At 47.0% G+C, this 14,918-nt stretch overlaps 1 protein-coding gene across 2 annotated transcripts in view; it reads right to left on the bottom strand.

Annotated features, from left to right (window-relative positions):
- LZTR1 (leucine zipper like post translational regulator 1) overlaps nt 1-14,685 on the bottom strand; it is a 39,937-nt gene extending 25,252 nt beyond the window's left edge. For both annotated transcript variants that reach the window (XM_086627106.1, XM_086627105.1), the window contains exons 1-9: nt 14,510-14,685; nt 14,366-14,428; nt 14,171-14,227; nt 13,460-13,539; nt 12,762-12,870; nt 11,070-11,153; nt 9,512-9,569; nt 8,800-8,939; nt 7,329-7,530 (exon numbers count right to left, since the gene is read on the bottom strand). In XM_086627106.1, the coding sequence (XP_086483232.1) occupies nt 7,329-7,530; nt 8,800-8,939; nt 9,512-9,569; nt 11,070-11,153; nt 12,762-12,870; nt 13,460-13,539; nt 14,171-14,227; nt 14,366-14,428; nt 14,510-14,685 (969 nt within the window). The remainder of the gene's footprint in view (nt 1-7,328; nt 7,531-8,799; nt 8,940-9,511; nt 9,570-11,069; nt 11,154-12,761; nt 12,871-13,459; nt 13,540-14,170; nt 14,228-14,365; nt 14,429-14,509) is intronic.
- Between the last annotated feature and the right edge of the window lie 233 nt (nt 14,686-14,918).

Below are 14,918 nucleotides of genomic sequence, written 5' to 3' on the forward strand. Positions count from 1 at the left end.
GCATGCGATGCACGAGAGAAGAAAAGGCAAACGAGATACCTCCATGCCTGCAAGTAGCTACCAGAGGAGTGCAGAGCAGACAGAGCCGCTCTTCTGAGAGGTGCCCAGGGAAAGACAGCAGGCAACAGACACGAGTCAGAGCACAGGACATTCCTCCTCAGTATTAGAGGAAGATGGTTTTTATCATGATAGTGGACAGACACTGGAGTAGGAGCCAGGAAAGGCTGCTGGATCTCTCCTTAGAGATACACAGAAGCAGACTGGACAAGGTCCTGAGCAACCTGCCCCAACCAGACCCGCTTTGAGCAAGAGGTCAGATTCAAAACCTGTGGAGGTCCCTTCCAACCTACCTGCTTTTGTGATTCTAGGACTTCCTTCTGTTCCTGCACGTGCTCCAGGTCTGGAAGCCCACCTTAGCCTTTGTTACAATGAAAATTTAATTTACATCTAAGATGGAAATTTAGCCCTTCCTTTTCCCCTCTTATTTTCCCGATTGTACCATACAGGAAAACAGGGAACTAAAATTCTGTGACAGATACCTGGAAAGGACCTCAGCAAAGGCTATTTCCATTCCTCTGTCCCAAGCAGGGTCAACAATACCTATTTCATTCCTGGGAGAGGTTCATCTAGCCTGTTCTTGAAGACTTCCAGTGGTAGAGACTTCTCAAAACTTCTCATGAAATCTTCAACACCGCACTACTGTTAGCAAGTCAAAAATATTTTGTCTGCAATGTATTCATCAAGATCATCATAACTGCATTGCCAACAGAAATTAATCTATTACAGCTTAAAAGTGGTGTAAAGCAAAGGATCATCTCAGTAAGTACCTCTTCCTCATACAGAAGAGGGATTGTCATGGATTGTGGGAGAGAACAGAAGCCAAGGACCACGATCAAGGAACATACAACACAGGATGAATGACTAGATACAAAAGCAAAGTCATAAATACCAAAAGCTCATTGCAAAATCATCTCTTCCAGAGATTTTGTAGTTCTGGTTACGGTAAGTAAGGGGTGGGACAGTGGACATCATTTAATATTCTGCTCTACACCAAAGATGACATTTTTCCATCTGAAATTCACTGGAGAATACAGCAGGGACACAGGGAGGTTAACTCTTTAACAATGACATTCAAACACGTGCCGTTATATCTGCAAAGGTCAGAACATGAGACAACCTGTAACTTATTTACAGCTGAAAACAGTAAATACTCTTCCCTTTAAAACCATTCTATATATCAGTTTCAAATTTAAAAAGCAGTGTTCACGTATAGTTCATCGGAGAGGATGAGGTGCAGTTCGAAGAGCAAGTGTTGCCAAATCCAGTGAAAGTGTCTCAAAAGGTCATACGCCGAAATTGAACAACGGATGACAAAAATCAGGTGACCAACGATTTGCTGTTTTTTGGCACCGTGGTGTGTATTCAAAAACCAAATTACCATAAAGGTACTTTTGGGATCTTACTCCGACTTCCTGCACAAAACAACTTACAAGAGTTCTTTGAAGGAGCACCGAAATGGAGCCTTTGTTTTAGGAAAACTTTCTTTTTAGAAAACATCAAATCCTTGTTTAGACGTAGTGAAGAACCTACCAAAAAGCTCTCATAAAATGTTCCAGTGAATCATTATCCCCATTCGTTACAATTTGTAAACTTTTATTTCTGGATAAAAGAAACGGTTTCACTGGAGCAGGTTTCCCAGAGAAGCTGTGGCTGCCCCATCCCTGGCAGTGTTCAAGGCCAGGTTGGATGAGGCTTTGGGCAACCTGGTGTAGTGGAGGGTGTCCCTGCCCATGGCAGGGGGGTTGGAACTGGATGATCTTTGAGGTCCCTTCCGAAACAAACCTTCCATGATTCTGTGATTCTTTCCTTGTTTAGTCTGAACATTTCTAGTTTCAACTTTAAGCCCCTGGATCTTGCTTTATCTTTTCTCAATAGATTAAAAAGCCTCTGTTCCCCAGGTCAGCCAGTGAAGAATTAATTTCCTACATCTTCCCTAAAAGAGACTACACTTCACAGCTGGCCACTGTGTTTCTCAATCTTCAACCATTTTCAGATTTCTTTCTGAACAACCTCCTTGATTTGTGAACACAAGATGGTGAGATGTTACACTGGAATATCTACCTAATAAATACCAGAGTAAAGTATTTATGTTACCTAACGATACTCCCCTATGTCAGCCTCTGGAGCCAAGAACATCATCAGCGCTTCCCTAATTTTCCATTGCGGGGAGCTTGTCTCAGCTGCACACAATGACCAAAGTCTGCAAGGCACTGTTTCCAGGAACACCGTACGGGGCACTATTAGGCACAGACCACACCCCCTGTTCCTAATGCATCCCTTTACTGGAACCTGTGCCCACCTCCGGAAGCAACTCACATCGCTCTGAGGGGTCTGTTATTTTAATAATCAGTTGGCAAAACTCTGGACAAGCAGCAAACATGAGGGGAAAGCTGGGATTTTGTTTTCTTTCAAGGTCATTGACAAAAGTACGGCCATACAACGACAAGAACCAGTCCCTAAAGGACCTAGGCAGAGTAACCACTCCTCACTCAAAACCGTATTTCGCATCTTCCAGTTATCCCACTTTACCCCTATTTAATGTGAGTCATGTAATACTGTATTCTTCCGATTTCTTACTGGTGAGTGAACTGCAGAAATGTATCCCTGCTGCCTGTCATGCACATAAGCCTGCATTTTGCTTCCTCTGGGAGAATTCTGTAAAAGCATGGAATAAACACCCCTCAGAAAGGACAGAAATGTGGACTTTCCAAACAGAACTTGAGCTGTGCCACAATCTCAACTGCAGTTACACTGATAACCAGGTTTTTATAAATACTGATGTTTTCAAGATCTCTCTCTCCACCTTACTGAGAACAAACTTGAAAGGTCACTGGTATGAAGATCCTAAATTTTTTAAAATACCTTCTAAAAAGGACGCAAGTCTGAACTCTAGGTACCATTTATGCACACAAAAAGCATCAGTCTCCTCTTCAGACTGTGAAATGCTTCGTTTTCTCTCTCCCAGCAGAACACGATACCCTGACAACGACACTCACCAGCATCTGAAGGCAGATCTTGTCAGCGGCTCACTGCAGGAATTCAGGGGGTTCTTCACACAACACCACGTTTCTTTTGCCTGAAGATACAGCACGGGATGTAGCTGATCTCTGCACAGGGAGACCGTGGCAAACCCACCCACAGGAGGATGAGTAAGGCCTTTTCATCTTTCTTAGCTGCCCACAAACCACGTCACTGTAATCCATCTGAAAAACTCCAGAATTGTGCCTCAGAGAAAGCCAGAGGTTACCAACACATTAACCTCCCTTTTGGCTTATTAAAAGAAAAATTAAGAGCTTTGAAAGTCAGAAATTCTTATTGCTCTTGGCTTGGATATGCCTAACTGGGAGACAAAAATGTTTCCCAGGCCACGTTCTAGAGATTTCTCTTGTACCTTCAGGAAAGACAGCCTGCTCGACCTGCAGTCCCAGCGAGACGGTGGTCAGCAGGGGAGCGACCCGCAGCCTGTTCCACCATCTCACACACTGACCTTCCTTAAGCATCGCACGGAGGCAGAATCTTCTTCCCCTTCCTACGACACCTCATCCCCTTTGAGGCAGTGGCTGCCTCCAGACACTGCTGTTGATTCTGCACAGCCCTCCCAGACCTCCAGCTCTCCCGCCGTTCCCTGCAATCCCTCCTCTGCTGCAGCACCGACCACGGCTGCTGCCTGCACGCGTCTGTCTGTCTGTCTGCTGGGAAGCAACTGTGCAAGACGGGGCATTTTCCCTCTTACTGCCTGCTGACTTTTTACGCTGTTCCAAGCTTCTTTGAATGCCAAGGATATTTTGAGTTCAACACTAAAATTCGAGGCCAATAAAGCAACAGGAAAACGTATTTAGATTATTTTAGAATCCTGTGATAGCCCCGTGTAAAGGAAACCCAGCACCTCAGGAAGCTTTGGCAGTGTTATGTAGGAAGGCGTGGACTCAGATGTGATACTCCTCTGGATGCCCAAAAAAGTAGAGCCCCCAGGTGTGAAGATATCTAACAGTGAAGATGGAGAACAGCTCTGTGCGCTCTGTAAAATATATGTGTACATATTATTACTGCGAGGAGCTACGGATTGCAATTGTGCAGTTCAGAAAGCATGTCTTGGTTTTCATTTTGGAGACATCTTAAAAGCAGAAAATAGGAGTTCCTGGTTTATTTTTGAAGTACTGACGTGTTCCACTTCAGTTTCACCTCTTGTTAAGTCATTTCCCACCCGCCCTGTCCCAGTGAGGCAATGTCAACAACTTCGAGACCTGCCCAGAGACCCAGAACAGGCCCATCACCAGGCTTGTTTCCAGTTTTTGCTCCACCGGAACGCAGAAAACTCAAGACTGTCTCAGTGCCCCTCCAGCACCTGATACTTGGCTGCTGTTTGTCCTCTGTAACTGCTTCCACACCTTCCTGGAACTCGCCCGGCGCCACTCTCAGTGCTCAAACCATGCCACCTTCTCTGGGTAAGAACCTCGAGATCCCTCGGCCTCGTGTGACTTGTCACCTCTCACGCTGCCCTAACAGGACAGCAGGGACAAACACCGTTTCCATCTGACAGTTCATTTCTCTTACTGGCACGTGAAGGTCTGAAAAGCCCGAATCACCACCTGGATCACTCTGCAAAGCTCCTCAGGGCTGACTTAGTCTTAGTTCAGAGAAGGAGACAGACTGGAATGGCAGCAGTCACTCTCCTTCAGCACGAGTGAAAGAAATCACTTCTGCAAAGCACTGTAAAAACCACTGCTGAGTTACTGGCTAAATCAGCATCAAGTCATCTTATTTTGGACACTGGAGGCTTTACCCACTCCATGCTTCATGTTCAAAAGAAGAAAGAATTAAGGAAACGTGTCACATGATGGTAAGTATGAAAGTTAACCCAGCTGTAGTGCTGTTAAACAAAGCTGTACCACAGCATTGCTAGGACCACACAACGTAATGCAGAAATACGTATGCTACACAACCCAGCCGTTAGAAAAAGAAAAAAAAAAAAAATCCAACTCTATCAAAAGCCAAAACAGGTTATTCTGCTGCACAGTAACAGGTCACCATCCCTTCACACACAAGCAGATTTCTTCAAGTGCTGAGATAGCATTGCACTTGTCATCTTCTACTTTGTTCCAACTTCAAGCGAACACTTTGCTCACGGATACGGGTAAGAAAGGAAATGTCAAGCTCAGAGTGTCGTGGGAATGGTATGGTATTAGAGATTCACTGCCACTGTTAAAAGCCTTTGCCAAAAGCTCACAGAAACTTCAGGAAATAATTCTGAGAAATGATCTAGTTATCACTCTAGAATACACAAAATCACTAAAAACTTACTTAAAACCCCAAGAGCCTCTCAGATCTTGCAGTCCCTCACCCTTTTAAGAAAATCCCCTACCACGTGTCTTAACAGTGCTTCAATCTCACGTCCCATTTCCACGAAATCAGTCTCCAGACGCCGTACTGTGAAAGAAACTTCAAACTACAGGCAACTAACAGACAGACACCTGCCTGGGACTACAGACAGCCCGAGAAAAGAGCTCTGAAAGATGAAACAAAATTTGGCAGGGGGTTAGGCAGGTAATAACACTGTTTTACACCACTGGCAGGAACACTTCTGCTTTTGGAAGTGATAAGCGATCGCATCATGAAGAATTGTAGAATCATGGAATGGTTTGGGTTGGAAGAGACCTCAGAGATCATCTAGTTCCAACCCCCCTGCCATGGGCAGGGACACCCTCCACTACACCAGGTTGCCCAAAGCCTCATCCAACCTGGCCTGGAACACTTCCAGGAAACAATGACTGAGGAAGCCTTAAGTGTCAAACGGTAACGCTGGCAGGAACGGAACAGGATCTATGTTCCTGAAGGCAACTTTAAAAAATTGGAGATGCAGTTTTATTAATTTCATGTGAAAATAAATCAGCTTTGTGAAGCAGAAAATAGGCTACCATGAAATCCTTTGGTCAAACAATTTTTCAAAACGAGGCCCATGTGCAGTGCTAATTTCAGAGCAGTGTGTAAATGTTATTTTCCTGTTCATCAAACACCAGTTACATGTCTTTGCAAACTGAAATACAGTGCAACAGTCAGGAGTGTATGAGACCACTGTGCTAGACCACTAGCAAAATTAGTACGTCTGCATTCGATCTAATTCACGTAATATTCATCTCTTTAAGACACAACCTCAATCTCTGCAGTTCTCTACACTGCCCACAAACACCAGGCATTTCTTCCCCGCGGCTCAGCTAACACTAAACCTGCTGCTAAATCAGCTGAAGTATTTTGACAGTAAAATTTATTTAATTTTAATTTTAGTCTATTAAAATGAACAAATACAGCCAAGGAATCCGTTCTCAATCCAGGAAATACACATATGAGTACACGCTGCAAGAAACCTACTTTTTTGTGCACTCTGGGAATCGAGTTACCAGCAGCCACTGACACCACATTTACTGAAACAGAACTAAAACATTCTGGAACCACGCGAACCCTCGGAACGCCAGGTTATCCCAGAGACAGAATCTGCCAGTGCGCTGCCAGAAACCCTGACGTTCTATCACACAACCACTGCATGGCCATGAGCAGCCCAAAAGAAACACACTAACACGTTCATCACCTTTTACTTTTCTTGAGTATTTCCTCATTTGGGGTGTTTGCTTGACCCTCAGTGCTCTACTGCCTTTTACGTCCATGCACAGAATCTACGTTTTTCAACTGATATAGAATCATAGACTATATGTGAATCATATATATATATATTCTATGAATATATATGTTCAAATACATTCAAAAACCATTTCTGAGCCTCCTTATGATCTCTTAGTCACAGCTTTCTAAGCAAACACTTTACACTCGACTCAGAAGAGAAATGCTCTTCTGTGTAATCACAGAATTTATAAGATTATACACACAGGGGTGTGATTACAGTGAAACAATGAAAACCTTGTCTAGTTTTGAGTTCTGCTTCAAGAACATCACGCAGCCAACCACGCGACCACGGATCCACACAGCGAATTCACTCCTAATCCTTGTCAGGCAAGGACTGACTCACAAATAGAATTACAGGTGGTTTACGGTATTTCTTTAAACACATTAAGCACAGTTTTAAACGTGTAAACACTGACTGATTTTTAAAGACTTGCCCACAGTATTTCAGCTGCTTAACCACTGGTGGGGAGGAGCTATTTTTATTTAACTAAAAGTCAACGTCCTTGTCAAAAACGCGTCCGCAGCCCGACAGCAAGAACGGGTCAAACACAGAGTGAGCTCAGGAGGAAAAGCCCAAGAGATGAACGTCGTACCTCGCTGTCCGGGCTGGGCTGGATCACCTCCCAGGTCTGAGAGTCCACGTCGTAGCAGTGAAGCTCGTTGGGCAGCGTGTTGTCGGCAGCGCCACCAAACACGTAGAGGTGCCGGTCGAACGCGACCATCGTGTGGCCGTAGCGTCGCTGCGGAGGAGGAGGGGAGCCCCGAAGCAAGTGCTCGGTGGGAATTCGCGTCCAGCTGAGACATTGAAAACAAAACAGCGTATTTTGTTACAATTCCTCTCTGCAAAGTACGTTTCCTAACTCTAGGATTGTAAGAACAAAGAAGAGGAGCCCTACTACAGCAGTTACTGAACCCACAGGAGCACAGACAACAACCGGTCCTGCACATTTCCCAGAGACCTACGTCAGCTCCGTGCTGCTAAACTTCTGACCGAAAACACGATCAAGGGAACACGGTTCCACGCCCTAGAGGTAGTTACGTAAACCCCAGCAGCTCAAAGACCACACCTCGGGCAGGAACCAACGCTCCATTATCACACATTTGAACACCTGACCTTCCTGAGTAAACGACAGCATTCTGACACCACATCCCATTTTGGTACGGCATTGCTTATTCCCTGTGACACCACGACTTCAGCCAAGGTCTGGAGGCACTTAGCTGCTGTTTCAGTTGAGGTTCCTCTTCACCCAGTAACCAAACGGACCAGCTGACTGTCGTCAGAACAGACCAATGTGTCTGCATTCCCACTTTTTAGTGTTCTTCTCCCATTTTCAGAGCAATGGTCGACACTCTGAGCCAGTCACACCAAACGTCTCAAACTGAATACTCAAGAATTTAAAACACACTATGCATTTTACAAGGGCGTGTAGTGACAGGACACGGGGCAATGGCTTTAAACTGAAAGAGGGGAGATTTAGATCAGATCTGAGGAAGAAATTCTTCCCTCTGAGGGTGCTGAGGCACTGGCACGGGTTGCCCAGAGAAGCTGTGGCTGCCCCATCCCTGGCAGTGTTCAAGGCCAGGCTGAATGAGGCTTTGGGCAACCTGGTGTAGTGGAGGGTGTCCCTGCCCATGGCAGTGGGGCTGGAACTGGTTATCTTTTGAGGTCCCTTCCAACCCAAACCGTTCCACAATTCTATGATTCTATTCTATTTCCCAGTGATTTCACAATTAACTGGGACCTCTGTCTGGTTTTAATCATGGATTCATATAATAACAACTTTTAGGAAGGTAATATTTGCCATCCCATTCTGAATACACCAAGACTCATGCTTATTGTTTAAAGTGAATCAACTAAACTTTCCATTCACCTGCTGAAAGAGACCTAGCTGATGCACACAACAAACAGCAAAGCCTTACTACAACGGTCCATATTTTATCTTATTTACCCTTCCTAGTCATGTGATGCAGTACTCTTCCTCAACACCCTCAAGTATGTGCATTTCTCACCTCAAGTAGTCAAGGACTATGCGGGTTTTGTGGGACTTCACTGTCTGCACTTACATCTTTTCCTTGAATTCAAACTGAAAGAGATTATTGGTAATCTTCGCTCCGCTCTGGCCCGAGAAAACAAACATCTTGTCTTTGCAAACAGCCACGGGAAAATTGCAGCACGAAGGGGGAATTTCACCACTTTGCTCAATCTGAAAGACAGCCGAAGGTCCACACTGAAAACGAACGACTGCAGCACACAGCTACGCGCGTCAAGTGCGCAGCAGGACGTGCCGCAGACGGACAGACCGCACGGCAGCCGGGTGCGCAGACAGCCAAGCCCCCGTAAATCTGGCTACAGGCAGTCACCTACTGCTGTGCTTACACCTCGCACAGACCAACTTCACCAGGGGTAAAAAGGAGGGGAGGCCACAGTTGTAAAGCTCCTGATACTGAAAGGATCAGGACTCGGATCTTGACGACCAGCCAGCAAAGCTCCCAGTCTAGGGCAGTGGTTAAAGTGGGAAATACAGTGCCTTTTTACAGGGGGCACAGCAAGGCCACCATGGCCAGCCCAGGTCCGGTTCGCAGATTCATGAGCAAAAATCACACTTTCACATACAAACCCAGAAACAGAACCAAATTTGAACTGTTTCTTTCCAGCTGTGTGACAAACACATTGTGAAGAGCGAGCACTGCAATCCAGCACAGGAAATTTTAAATAATTGGGTATGAACACAAAAAAAGAAAATTCTGTGTGTTAGCTCACATGAAAGCTTCTTACCTCCTCCCAGCACGTTAGCTCTCTATCCTGCAGGCCAATTGTCCACATATCATTTAACCTATGGTAGAACATAAAAAGTGCTTGATTTGAAACAGTTTATCTTTGGTAATTTGGAGTTGAAATGACAGAGATCCTATTTTATCATCATTCCTTCTCCTGAACAGCAACAATCTCCTACCTCCACTAGCAGAAAAAACTATTAGAATCTTTTTGTCTTATACTTAAATTTTACACCACTGCCTAAGCTTGCTTTAGCATCTTGCTAGTTGCTGGTACACTACAGCTAACAGTTCCACACAGCGACTCTGCCTCAAGCTTAAGGATGTGAGCTATTTATCTTAGGGATTTTTACAGAAATCCCTTATTTGCCCCTTACTACCCTGCCACCTTCCACCCAGCCCTGCTAACCCCCGAGACTGACCACAGCAATTCCTGGGGCGGCTGAATCCTACCTGGACACGGAAAAGAGGACGAAGCGGGTAGACTGACACATCACTGACTACGCTTTTCCCAGTACAAGTCACTCAAAGACAACTACAGATGCTTCCTTTGTTCACGTTTGCCTGGAGGCTCATGTGCCACAAAAAGACATTTTTAAGCATGATCAGACATATTTAACACAGAGTAGACACCTCCTCTCACCCAATCCCTCCTTCCAGCTAGCCAGGGTCCTTGGGGAACGCTCTCATCTGGAACTGAGCAATTCCAGAGAGTCATGCATCTTTCTCCAATTCCTCCTCCAGAAAAAAAGAAAATATCCCATCTGTTTTTCCAATTAGTGGCGGTTCTTCCAGAGACTTTGAGAAACTGATAACATTTCTGCTCATTCTCCTCAGAAGAGGAGGCAGCCCAGCATGCTGAGGCAGCTTATAGCTTGTGACAATCTCTATATGCTCTCACGATGCATTTTATTGTGCATCACCACAAAATACTTTTCAAGTTCATCAAGACAGAGAAAAATTATGTGTTTAGAATTGATTCTCCCCTGATATACTAACAGCAATTGTGAAGAGCTGCCAGCTGGGACACGGCACCAGAGTCTCCCTAACTTCTCAGTACCAATCGTCTTTCCCCACCCAAAATCTCATCTTTCAACCCACATAATCTCAGCATTTCAGTGCAGTATTCCACCAAGAGTATCACATATTTTCAGAGAAAAAGCCGGCATGTTGTTCTTAGTTCTGTCGTAAGACTTCACAGAAACCCCCTGCTTTGTTCTGCAAGTCTTCAGTGACATCAGGTGGCTTGTGGTGGGTATCTTTTGAGAAATGCTCATTTGTCAAATTTCAAAGATCATTTAGCACCTTTACAGCCAAGGCTGTCAAATTCTACATCTGTAGCCATTCTGAGTCACCAGATTTTCAGGCTTTAAACACATACTTACGTGAACAGGAACCAGGGAATTGCAAAAATGTAATGCTCAACAGCAGGCTGGGTTTTGCAAAGCTCCAGATGTGCAATTAAATCATTTGGTACATGAGAACATCTCTAGAGAGGCGAGAAGCGAGGGGCTGGGTTTTACAAATGCACCCAGGGAGAGCACCGTCGCACCACGTACCGCGCGTTGCCGTCGTATCCTGCAAAGATCCACAGCTTATCGCTGTACACGGTCGCACCGTGAGCTGACCTTGCAACTGGCAACCTGCAATGGAGAAAATTGAGAAAAAATTCTCTGACATCACTTGCAGAGGTGCTGTAAGCAGGATCTGCGTGAGGGCTAAAACATGCATGGAAGAAGAACAAAGGTCTTTCTTAAGGTCAAGAAATTGCTTCTGTCTTACACTCTCAAAACACAAAGCAAGCCTCTGGAGGGGACATTTTAGAATTTTACATTCTGCTGCCTTCGTTAGAAAAAAACTACCTTTACGCATACAGAAAAAAAAAAGAAAAAAAACCACAATTAATTCCTTGCCAGGCCTAAAGTACTCGTAAGTATTTTATGGAAAGTGGCTAAATAGTGGCACAATTAATAGCACTATTGTTACGCGAAGTGGCAATCCACTCCTGCTGTAAAAATCCCATTTATATTTTCATGCACTAAGGAGGTGGGACGAATAAACGAGACCTGGGACAGAGCTCACTCAGCTTATTTGGGATTGTTTAGCGGGGGTGTTCCTGAGATGCAGTGCCCACAAAAAAAAGATGAATCCTATGATTTCTCTTTCCTGATTTTTGTTGCTTTTACTAAATCAGCCAAGAAGGGACGAACAAAATGGGATGTCACAAGGCCAGTCGGTAACGTTAGCTTGTTTCAGGCCATTTGTGCAGTATGCACACTTATAACTGTGGGGAAAGACATTTGGGTTTGTAAAATACAAATAAGAATTACTCTCCAAAAGGTCAAAGTTGCAAGAATAACCAGAAAGAGAAATTCCTAACACAGCCTACATTCTAAAACATAACATACACTCAGCAGAGTGGAGCAAGAGTAACTCGAGAATGGACTGTGCGCTCCTCATCCCTTTCCATAACTCACAATAACACAAGTTCCCTTCCCTCCCCCTACTAAAACCAGAATTTCAGAAACTTCAAACGCGTAAAGAGCTGTGTGTAAAGACACTGTGATGTCCCACACGTGGGTGTCACAAACATTCAGTAGTTGGGTCACAATTCGTGTCCCAGATAACATCCTGAAACGCACACAAAGTCACTTTAGGAAAGAATGCATTACTGCTTTTGGTTTTGCCTTGGGAAGTTGAATCTCAGGAACTCGTGTTCAACAGATCCAAACGTCTATCATCAACTCATTCACCTGCTTCTGAGTTTATTGGTGTGAACACACGTCACCTCAAGGCGCTTCATGCAAGGCTGTGCGTGTCAGAGCACTCCAAGAAAGTCAAACGTGTGGATTTAACTACAAATAAGCTTCAGATTGGTTTCTGACAAAACTAAATTGAAACTATGAGGGATCAACAAATTTCATGCTCTCCTTGAAAAAGAAACAATTCAAAAGAAAAAATTTCTTTTTCTCTCATTCCTTCTGTCACAGAAATGAAAGGTGAAGAATGGATTTTGGTAAAATTTCCAATACAGTACACTCTGGATCTTGCAAAAAACCTCCTTTGGAACAAAAGATAGTTTTTAGAAAACTTTTTAAGATAGTTTTCAGAAAAATTAAGAAAGTAGAGCAGAAATCGTCCTGCAGCCTCAATATCAGCATTGTAACTAATTCTACCTGTGCCATTTTGAATGTTTGCTGAGTGATGCTCAAGTCTCCTCGAGGAGTGGGGTAATGATGCCAGCTCCTTACCTTCCTTCAGACTTCCACTCTGTCCACTGCCCAGTTGCAAACTTATACTCAAAGAGATCATTTTTATTCTTCAGGTTGGAATTGGAATAAATGTCTCCAGTATAGCCACCTGAGCAACAACAATTCCATCAGACTCAAATGCAGTGGAGCAGACATGCTTCTAGTCATTACGTTAGATGAAAACTTTAAGTTTAGATTGCACAAAGAGAAGGTTTTTAGCTAATGGACTACTACAGGTGAGAGAATTCTCCACTCCTACCCTTAAAGAAACACTATGGCAATGAATTTCAAGTTGTCTTTACTGTAGACAAAACAGCAAAAGTATTTCCAAGCTGAAGTTGAAATCGCAGTCAGCCATGAAAAACAGAATCATGGAATGGTTTGGGTTGGAAGGGACCTCAAAGATCATCCAGTTCCAATCCCCCTGCCATGGGCAGGGACACCTTCCACTACACCAGGTTGCTCAAAGCCTCATCCAACCTGTCCTTGAACACTGCCAGGGATGGGGCAGCCACAGCTTCTCTGGGCAACCTGCTCCAGTGCCTCACCACCCTTTGAGTGAAAGTCCAAAAATACTGGATTCACTACTGAATAAGATCTTTCCACACTTCCTAAAAATACCTCACTCTTTTTTCAACACAATACTACCAGCACATTTGTCACTCCAAGCACGCACAACCGTAACCTGCTGCTCTTACCGAACACAAACATGCTGCTCCCGTAGACCACGGCCGAGTGGTGATACCGCGGTGCCGGCGGGGTCCCCGTGGTAAAAGCCCTGCACAACAGTCAGAACAGCAGCGATCAAACACCCTGCTAATGCTTCAGGCACTCAAAGCTACTGTGCAGAGTCAAAACAGAAACAATTGTTAAAAGTTATTCTGCTATTCTGGGTGCTCCCACTGGTTCTGGTTCCTTGATGATACCGCCTAAGAGTTTACGACAGACTTAGCACGACGAGCAGAAAAGGTCGCAAACACGCTGCTGCCGAAATCTGTCTGGCAGAGGCAGCACGCAGGCACGGGTACAACAGCACAGACAGCGCCGTCCGAAGCAAAGGGGCAAAGCAGACGCACCTGTGAGCCCCCTTGGCACCTGCCTTGCCCCAAGGGGCTGCGGCAGCCCAGTGCCCCTGCCCGCGCACCCCTTCCATCCATCGCAGGGTACTCTCTGCGCCTCGCCGGGCTGCCCGCGGCCCCTCGCGAGCAGGAGCTGTGCGGGGGCACTCGGTGACCTCCCCGCCGGCTCCGCCACGCAGCATCGGCGTGACAGCGCCGGGGGGGGTGGGGGGAGGCGGTGCTTCCCCTGGGGCGCTGTGTTAGCCCCGCTCCTTCACACCGGGCCCGCGGTGCCATCTCGCAGCCCCGCCGCGGGGCGGGACCGAGCGCGGAGAGCGCAGCGCGGCCTACCTGCACCACGAGCAGTCCTTCACGTCGAACCGCAGCAGGTCGTTCAGCATCGTCTTCCTACGGGGAGGAACGAGAGCGGCGGCTGAGCCGCGCCGGGGGACCGGCGAGGGGCGGCCCCGCGCCCCTCGGGCCCGACTCCCCTCAGCGCCGCGCTCCCGTTCCCGCCCCGCGCCCTCAGGCCCGCCGTGGCCTTACCCGTTGTCCCCTCCGAAGACGTAGATGGCGTCCCGGTAGGCCACCACGGTGTGCTTGCTGCGCCTGCGGGCGGCACAGAGCGGCGGTCAGCAGCCGCCGGGACCCTCGCACCACCCCCCGCCCCGCCCGCCGCCCCTCGCTCACCGGGCCCCCACGAACTCGTCGCAGGGCGGGAGGCGGCGCCACCGGTGCACCGTCTCGAAGGGCCCGAAGTTGAGGGTGAGGTACTCGACGCTGTCCGAGCAGCTGTGGTCGAAATCGACGCTGGGCGCCACCTTGGAGCGCCCCGCGCCGCCCGCCGGCGCCCCGGCCGCCGCCATGGCTCCCAGCGGCCGCGGGGCCGCCCGCCGGACTGCGGCTCCCGGCGTGCACCGCGCCCAGGGCTCCCGGCGGGGCAGGCCGCCCCTCCCCTGGACTACAGCCCCCAGCATGCACCGCTCCGCGGGGGGGAGCGGCGGCAGCGCTCCGCGGTGCTGCGGCAGGGAAGGTCCCGGGTTCGAGGCCCGCGCCCGACGGGACCGAAGCAGCACCGGGGCTGCCCGTGTAAGACTCG

The sequence above is a fragment of the Tauraco erythrolophus genome, chromosome 27, assembly GCF_009769465.1.
Source record: "Tauraco erythrolophus isolate bTauEry1 chromosome 27, bTauEry1.pri, whole genome shotgun sequence".
Classification (NCBI taxonomy): Eukaryota; Metazoa; Chordata; class Aves; order Musophagiformes; family Musophagidae; genus Tauraco; species Tauraco erythrolophus.